This window comes from Halichoeres trimaculatus, unplaced genomic scaffold (assembly GCF_033239565.1).
Source record: "Halichoeres trimaculatus isolate MK-OKI-2021-1 unplaced genomic scaffold, fHalTri1.1 fHalTri1_scaffold_17, whole genome shotgun sequence".
Lineage (NCBI taxonomy): Eukaryota > Metazoa > Chordata > Actinopteri > Labriformes > Labridae > Halichoeres > Halichoeres trimaculatus.
The window spans coordinates 15,197,448-15,205,567 of record NW_027437195.1 but is presented as its reverse complement, the minus strand read 5'-3'; the positions used below and the strand labels follow the sequence as shown (position 1 = coordinate 15,205,567).

The 8,120-nt window shown below is 38.3% G+C and overlaps 1 protein-coding gene across 1 annotated transcript; it reads right to left on the bottom strand.

Moving 5' to 3' along the window:
- Window positions 1-809: 809 nt before the first annotated feature.
- LOC141806620 (jun dimerization protein 2-like) lies at window positions 810-8,008 on the bottom strand. Its single transcript, XM_074692230.1, has 4 exons — window positions 7,734-8,008; window positions 4,699-4,916; window positions 2,325-2,429; window positions 810-2,181 (listed from the first exon to the last, which is right to left on the bottom strand). The coding sequence occupies exons 1-4, from the start codon at window positions 7,819-7,821 to the stop codon at window positions 1,996-1,998; spliced, it is 597 nt and encodes a 198-aa protein (XP_074548331.1). The 5' UTR covers window positions 7,822-8,008; the 3' UTR covers window positions 810-1,995.
- Between the last annotated feature and the right edge of the window lie 112 nt (window positions 8,009-8,120).

Here is an 8,120-nt window from a genome sequence, read left to right as displayed (position 1 = left end):
CCAACATGCAGATGACTTTTACTCCACCCTGCTGTTGAGATAAGACATGACAGCGGGAACTTTTACATATCAGTCAATACAGGCCGACCAACCTGCAGCCAGCAGACAAAATAAACTCAAATACAGAGATGAGGGGAGTATGTGCTACAAAAAAATACTCTTTAATGTTACTTTGTTTATTTTTTTTTACCATTTAGATATTAGGCTAAGATATCAACTTTATTCTAAACACTTAACACATTATTCTAAAATGTAATAAGGTTGCTTTCAAACTATTTCTCTAGTTTCTCTTGCTTCAGTAATCTCCTTGATAATCTGGGAATTAAATCCCTAGAGACTAATTTGTGGATAATCTGAAAATTTTTGTTTTAGGCTACATATACTCTATTTCATGATAAAATGTGTTACATGTTAAATCTGAGCTTCCCTCAATCTGATCGCATTACATTATAAATCCGTGTTTGGTTTAAAAGCGTGAAAAAGAAAAAGAAACACACACACACACACACACACACACACACACACACACACACACACACACACACACACACACACACACACACACACACACACGTTTGAAACCCTGTTTGCAGGGGTTAATCCAGTTGTGCTATTACTGGCCACTAGGTGTCACTGCCCACAAGAAGCACACAGAAAAAGTTCAGCACCAAACGTCAGGACGGAAAAAAAATCCAGTAAAAAAAAGAAACTAAACATTTATTTTTTTATGGAAATACAAAATGGGATTCTTTGATAGCTTATATGCTTATATAACATCATATACAAAAGTATAAAAACATAAACATAACTGGTAGTAACAATATGGTAACAGAAAATTAAGTACAATGTAAACTTTTCATATATATGTGCATACATGACGCCTGCGCCAAAACATAAGAATCAAGGTTACACAAAAAAAAATCATTTGCCACCAAATGAGTCAAATTTAAAAAAAAAAAAAAAAACGAGAGAGAAGTTACAGTCATGAGTTGGTCTGTGAGTTTTTGCTTTTGGAAAAATATGGGATTTATTTCTTTTAGAAAAGGTGTTAGCAAAACTAGCAAAAACATCACTATATAGTATTTGTATGTAATAATTAATGGAGCTGGAGTTGTAGATTATATTATAATTTCCTAAATATATCAATAAGCTTACTCATGAAACCTCAACTGTATTTTCTTGGTGTCATTCATGAGATTCACAGAATGCGTCTCATTAATGGCAAGATTAATGTATGATGTCCAGCTGAGGCTTGATGTAACCCCCTTATTAAAACTTAGGTTTATTTTTCTAGTCTGATCCCATAATTGCTGGTTTTTCTTTCATCCCTTGGGTTGAATATTAGAGAAATGGATATCATTAGTTTAGTTACAAACACTTGATCGGCTTTCCTGTATATTTCCTGTTTACCATATGAGCAATTCCTGTTCCTGAACAATGTGTGAATAATTGATCTATTGTCATTTCATGACAAAACTTGAGCTTTACAGCCAAAGTAACTTGGAAACACAGTTTTATCTACACAGATTTTTGATTCAATTATATCCAATTTTAACTTATTTTTATGTTTTTTCATGATCTTGTGTGAGATAACTTAGGCAAGCTAATCCTTGGTGCATCTGACTGAGAGAGATTCTACCAACTCCAAACCAACTCCAGTGCTTAAAATTTGTTGAATCCATGTAAGCTAATGGCTAAATCAAAGATAATAAGTAATACAAAGTCACTGTTAAACAGCATGGATGTTTGAAATGCAAAGATATCTGCCAATTGGAGTGTTGTGCTTTGTTCATTTACAGTCACACTGATTGCTGCCAAAATGAAAAATAGGAGGACAGCATAAGATCAAACAAACGTAAATGTCTGATCTTATTGGATCCACATTTTTTGGTGTAACGCTCTGTGATTCAAGGTTGAGGGACTTGGCTGGATTCTCCTCCATGACCAAACCTAAGTGCTATATACTGTTTGCCTTTTTCTCTTCTGCTGTAAACTTCACTTTTCCTCCAGCTGCTGCAGTAGGGGGTTCACCTCACTCTCTGGGGTTTTGACGCTATCAGTCCTGACAATACATGTGGGGCGATGGCGGTTCAGCATGAGGATGAGCTGCTGTCGTTCAAGCTTCAGCTCCTCAATCTGGGCTTTAAGGTCAGAGTTCAACATCTCTAGTCGCTCTGATTCCTGTGAGAGGAAGGGGTGAAGAGGCAGAAAAGAATGAATTAAGAAGGTTTTTTGTCAGTTACTGAAGGCAGGATAAATATGTCTTTATTTGAATATGTATTCAAATACAGAAATCATAATTTGATAATGTCAGTATGTTTCACCTTTTGTAAATAATCTGTTCGTTCCTTCTTTTTGTTTCGACACCGAGCTGCAGCCACTTTGTTTTTCTCTCGCCTTCGTTTCCTCCTCTCCTCTTCTTCATCTCTCTAAACAACAGTGTCGATGGAAAGTTAAAGGTTTTGGTATGAAAAGTACACTGGGAAACTTCATAAACTACAAAGCAGCATGATTAAAAGCTATCTGAGAGTTTGCACACTCTCTTAGTATGACATCTCCACATGATTGTATTTGAAGCTAATGCAGAACATCTAAAGACTTAAATTAATTTTGTTCATCTTTAATAGATTTTCATTTAATCACTGGAATACAAAATGACCAGTCTCATTTACTGTTGTCCTGTTTCTTTCTAGTTTCAACAAGCTTCATTTAATCTGTTGACTCAAAAAGAGAAGAAAAACAGGAAGTCAAAGCAGCCATTTAAATATCATCTAGTCATAATGGAAACATTCGTTTGACCCTGTTGATAATGCATGGCTCAATGCTGTTATAGGATTGTCCATTCAGTTCAAGCCAACCTGTTGATCACATATTTGAACAATTCTGTATGTACACTACCATCCAAAGGTTTGGGGTCATTTAGAAGTGTCAATATTTTTTAAAGAAAGGCAGTTTTTTTCAATGGAGATAACATTCAATTAACCAGAAATACCATCTAGACATTTTTTAATGTGGTTGATGATTCTAGGAATATCCTCATTGGGGAACAGAGGCTCATTTCCAGCCACCATCACTCTGTTCTAATGGTGCACAATAGCTAACACATTAACAGCTAATGGTGTTGAAAGGCTGACACTGTTGTGCTGATTAGAGAAACTATAAAGCTGGCCTTCCTTTGAGCCTGTTGAGTATCTCAAGCATCAGCATTTATGGGTTTGATTGTACTCTCAAAATTGCCGGAAAAAAGAGAACTTTTTTTGAAACTCTGCAATCTATTCTTGTTCTCGGAAATGAAGGCTATTCCATGCGAGAAGTTGCCAAGAAACTGAATATTTCCTTCAACGGTGTGTACTCCCTTCAGAAAACAGCACAAATGGGCCCTAACCAGAATAAAAGTGAGAGGTCCAGGTGCACAACTAAGTGAGAAGACATGCACTTTTGAATCTCTAGTTGAGAAATAGATGCCTCACAGGTCCTCAACTGGCAGCTCCATTAAATGGTACCCACAAAATGCCAGTCTCAACGTCCACAGTGAAGAGGCAGCCCTGGGATGCTGGCCTTCTAGGCAAAGTGGAGAAAAGCCACATCTGAGACTGGCTACCAGAAGCAGAAGATTAAGATGAGCGAAATGATAGACACAGGACAGGGGAAGATCAGAAAAAAAGACTGAGTTTGAGACGTGTGGATCATAAAAAGAACATTTGTGAGACGAAGAACAAACTATGCAAGAACAACTAAGTGACAAAGCTGTCAGCTGGTGTTCTGTCTGTAATGGAGCGGCCAGCACAGTCACCAGATTTCAACCCTTTGTCGCTGTTGAGGGAGCAGCTTGACTTTATGGTACATAAGAAGTAGGGATGGATACCGAATTCGGTACTTTTTATAGGTACCGACCAATTCACGCAAAATCAAAAGGTACCATGTTTAGGTACCTAGATGCATCCTTGTGACTGTGAGGGGATTGAAGAGTAGGCGATTTTCCATGTATGAACACAGCATTGCAAGGTTATATATTAAAAATAAATATATCAAATTGAAAAATAGATATATAGTTTATCATTAAACAAATAGATACTTTTTTTTTTATCACATAAACACAAAAAAGTACCAAAAATTGGTACCGTTGAGTACCGATACCGATTGCCAAGTACCAGGCATCGGTATCATGATGTTTCAAATGTGAAAGGTACCCATCCCTAATAAGAAGTGCCCATCAAGCCAATCCAATTTGTGGGAGGTGCTTCAGGAAGCGTGGCGTGAAATACCTTCAGATTACCTCAACAAATTGAAGGCTAGAATAGCAAAGATCTGAAATGCAACTGCTGCAAATGGAGTTTGAAGGACAAAATGATTACTTTAAATATAAATAGAAAATTCCAACCTTTCAATGTCTTGTCTATATTTTCCATTCATTTTACAACTCATTTGATGAATAAAAGAAAGAGTTTTCATGAAAAACATGACATTGTCTGGGTGACCCCAAACTTTTGAATGGTAGTGTATTAAACCAGAATCTAGTCAATTCATTCTGAAGAACTGCAAATTGTTTGTCTTCACTTTTCACTGTGGTTCCATTAAAATTACCACAGATGTTCAGGATTCAGCTTCAGAAACAGTTAACTTAGATATTATTCTAAACGAGGGTTTACATTCACATGACATAGTTGTTGGTTGTCAGCTTCTTGATGTTTTCTGTACCTCTGTTTTGATCACTAGCGGCCTCTTTCCCAGACTGTCCAGGAAGTGCAGAGGTGACAGCATCGTACCAAACTCCTGGAAGTCACCAAATTTAAGCTTGTCAGTCAGCGTAGTGGCCGAGATCCCAGCCAGCGGGCCCAGGCTGGGCAGGGAGCCTGCCGTCACCGAGGGATCTGGGATTTGTCCTGGCATCGTGTCAGACTTGGTCGTGACCACAGCTAGGAATCAGAGGAAGAAGACAGGAGACAGTCAGACTGCCTAGAACCAGATCAATTAAAAAAAAAAAAAAACAAACAAACACCAAAACTGTCTACTATTCTGTTTTTGGTATGTATTGGGATACTACTCATGATATGATGGGGACAAAAAGTCATTTTAAGTCAAAAAAAAAAAAAGTCAGAGAAAAATAGATACCTAAGATTTTTGTCTGACCTGCAGTCTGTCACAGGGCCTCAGAAAGGCATTTGGCTGTGGTGCACAGCTTCCTTCAAGCCATCACACTTTCACCACTCTGATGAATTGCTAGTCTGTTACAGAAGATGGATACTAGGCTGCTCACATTTAGCAATTTTATGAGATCGCTTCTTTTTCTGGAATGAATATATGACCATTTACTTAGAACTTGGCAAGAGTTTCTCTTATTTGAACCCAAGAGGCTAAAAGAGAGAAGGACAAAAGTGTAAAACACAGACAAGTTCTCCTTATTCCAAGGAGAGTTAAGAAATACACATACACTGTGGTTTCCTCCCTCTTAGACATAATGTCAGGGGAGTTAAATGTGGCTGAATAAAGCACAATATGGTCAATGTTGGACTCAAAACATGCACTCTTGTTAAACCTCATGAAAAATCATTCATGACACTGTTTACTGTTGTTTTGTTTCAGTCCAATTTGCAATACATTTTTTCAGGGCTTTTCTGGCAAACACCTTGATATGCAAAAATGCTGAATATGAACTTTTAAATTTGTTCAAAACAATGGAGGAGCAATATACACAGAGCCAGCCAAAGGCACAGGAAATTAATACATCATCTCAGGGGAAAGCTGTTGTCTCAGGTCAGATAGTCAGTGACCTTTGACCCACTCAGCAGCCAACAGGCAATATCTGATGTCAAATTTGACATTTGGAAAAAAACACATGGCATCTTAGTATTTTTCAAGTCAAATCTGAAGGGAAATTTTTGTGTGTGTATTTGTAACAAACACAAGGTACTTGTGTCTGATATAAAAGTTAAAGTGCTTAGGGAGGAAACCCATGTCCTATCTCACATCCTCATACCAATGTTTTCTACAAATAGGTTACACACTATATCACATGGCACCTAATGTCTCCTACTACCCAAGATAGATGGGGATAGATGGGAAACAAGAGATGGTACATCACTGAAGTGGATACCTTCCTTCATCAGTGTTCCTTACACCTCAGAGGGGCTCAACTAGGGCTGCAGCTATCGAATATTTTAGTATTCCAGTATTCTACTGAAAATCCCATCGATTAATCGAGTAATCGGATAAAATACATTTTTATTAAGTTAAAGAGCAGTTATTTTTCAAATGAAAATTTTTCTCTTTAAGAAATAGAATTTTCTGATATAGCATGTCAATAAGAGCACTTGCTGTGGTAGCTCCAAAATTTGTAAACACACTTTGACACATTTTTTGTGCCTTGTACATCTCATCAAATGTTGCAGACCCAAATGGCACCCGTTTCGTAGAATGACCCATTAGTCTCCAAACTCCAGAAAAGAAGCTAGATTTGTTGCTAGTTGCTATTTTGTATAAGAGTTAGCTTGAGGGGTCTGAAAACTCTCTTAATACGGCCTCAGCTCTATTTGAAATACCACTCTTTGATCTTTTTTCAAATTCAACGATTCTTTGAGGGGAAGAAAATTACTCGAGTAATTTTTGTAATCGAGTACCTCGAATCATTCGAGGAATCGTTTCAGCTCTAGGCTCAAAAGTTGGCTCCCTCACCATGCAAAATCTCACCTTCCAGAATTTCCACACACCAAAATAATGTTTTTTTTTTTAATTGAATTAATTACTCAAAAAGAGAGACGTGAAAGAAGTTTGTTTGGGGTTGCTACAGCTCACCCCTAGCCAGGGCTTCAATACATTAGCTGAACATTTGAGGACACATGAACTCTCAGGGTACGTGAGAACAACTTCTACTTCTTTTCACTTCCTCAAACTACAGGTCAAATGCACCAAGTGGAACTCTATATGGTGTGTTTTAAAGAGTTTCTAAAACTTCAGAAAAAAATTGAGTCAATGTGTGATGCAAAATATCAGATCCTACATATTACACACACTCAAGCATTAAAAAGCCCACCAGATGATTAGAGCAGTTAAAAGAAGCCATGGTGGAGGGTGATGACGGTCTGTATTGAAAACAGCTCACCCCTTCAGTTTCTGTTGAAGTATGTGTATTTTTACCCTAAAAAAACCCTGGCTACTTTTGTAGAATGAGTTTTCATTTCTTCATGAACATGTGGTTAGTCACCTTAAGTCATCTACACATTGTGTTGCAGCATGCACACTGAAGCCATTGGTCAACTCGAAAGCGGAAGTTTTTCTTTAGTGCGGCATTCATCTTAAGGTTACGTAACGCCGTCTTCCCATCCGAGAGCTGCAGTGATAAAACGTTACAGCCCTACGCTTGGAGTGGATTGCTTTTAAATAAAAATCAAGCTTTTAATTATGAATGCACAACATAAATGTGAAGGGGTGACAGCAGTAAATAGGAACATTTTGTCCTGAAACGTGCATACCGCGGTGCTACAGAGCAGCATGCAAACAAAGAAAGTAATCTTTGTCTAGCATGCTCCACAAGGTGTCAACGCTGTTATAAACACCAAAAAGTCTCTGGAACTCCAGGACTGCAGTGAATAGCAGTAAATAAGCGACGATAATAGAGATTTGCTAGCTGCATGCTCTCAAAGTATGCTCGTTAGGACCCATGCGTGGCGCGACAATAAGCTATGTACTGTGTACCAAATCTCCAGCTCTCGACTTGTGAAGTTTTGTACACTGACCTGACTTTGATCCCAGGTGCCAAAAATGTCCTTTCTTGTGGTCAGCCGAGGGTCGAGAGTAGATTTTAAAAAGTGGAAATCGTTGCATCAGCCCGATTTAAAACGTGATCCCAATCTGGGAGGATTTGGGAATGCGGAACTTGTGCTATGCCAGCCAAACGTAAGCAGGGATGTAAAAAAGTACATAGTGGGGGCAGAAGTGGGGAAGTCGCGCCGCTCCTCCCATAAAGAAACTCTGAGGCTGCAGACTGCAACAACATGACGAGGATCAGATAGAGGCCTGCACTCAAAATACAGGGAGGCCACTCAGGAAACAGGATCATCTGCCAGATGACAACTGACGAACACCAAAACTGACCGTTATTACAAGGTTAAGTGAAGAGCTAG

Bases quoted from the DNA above. Each gene is read 5' to 3' on its own strand.
- LOC141806620 (XM_074692230.1), bottom strand. From the start codon at position 7,821: ATGCAACGATTTCCACTTTTTAAAATCTACTCTCGACCCTCGGCTGAC. The intron at 4,917-7,733 runs GTCAGTGTACAA...TCTGATTCCTAG, and splicing joins GCACCTGGGATCAAAGTCAG to CTGTGGTCACGACCAAGTCT. The intron at 2,430-4,698 runs GTACAGAAAACA...ACTGTTGTTTAG, and splicing joins CGCTAGTGATCAAAACAGAG to AGAGATGAAGAAGAGGAGAG.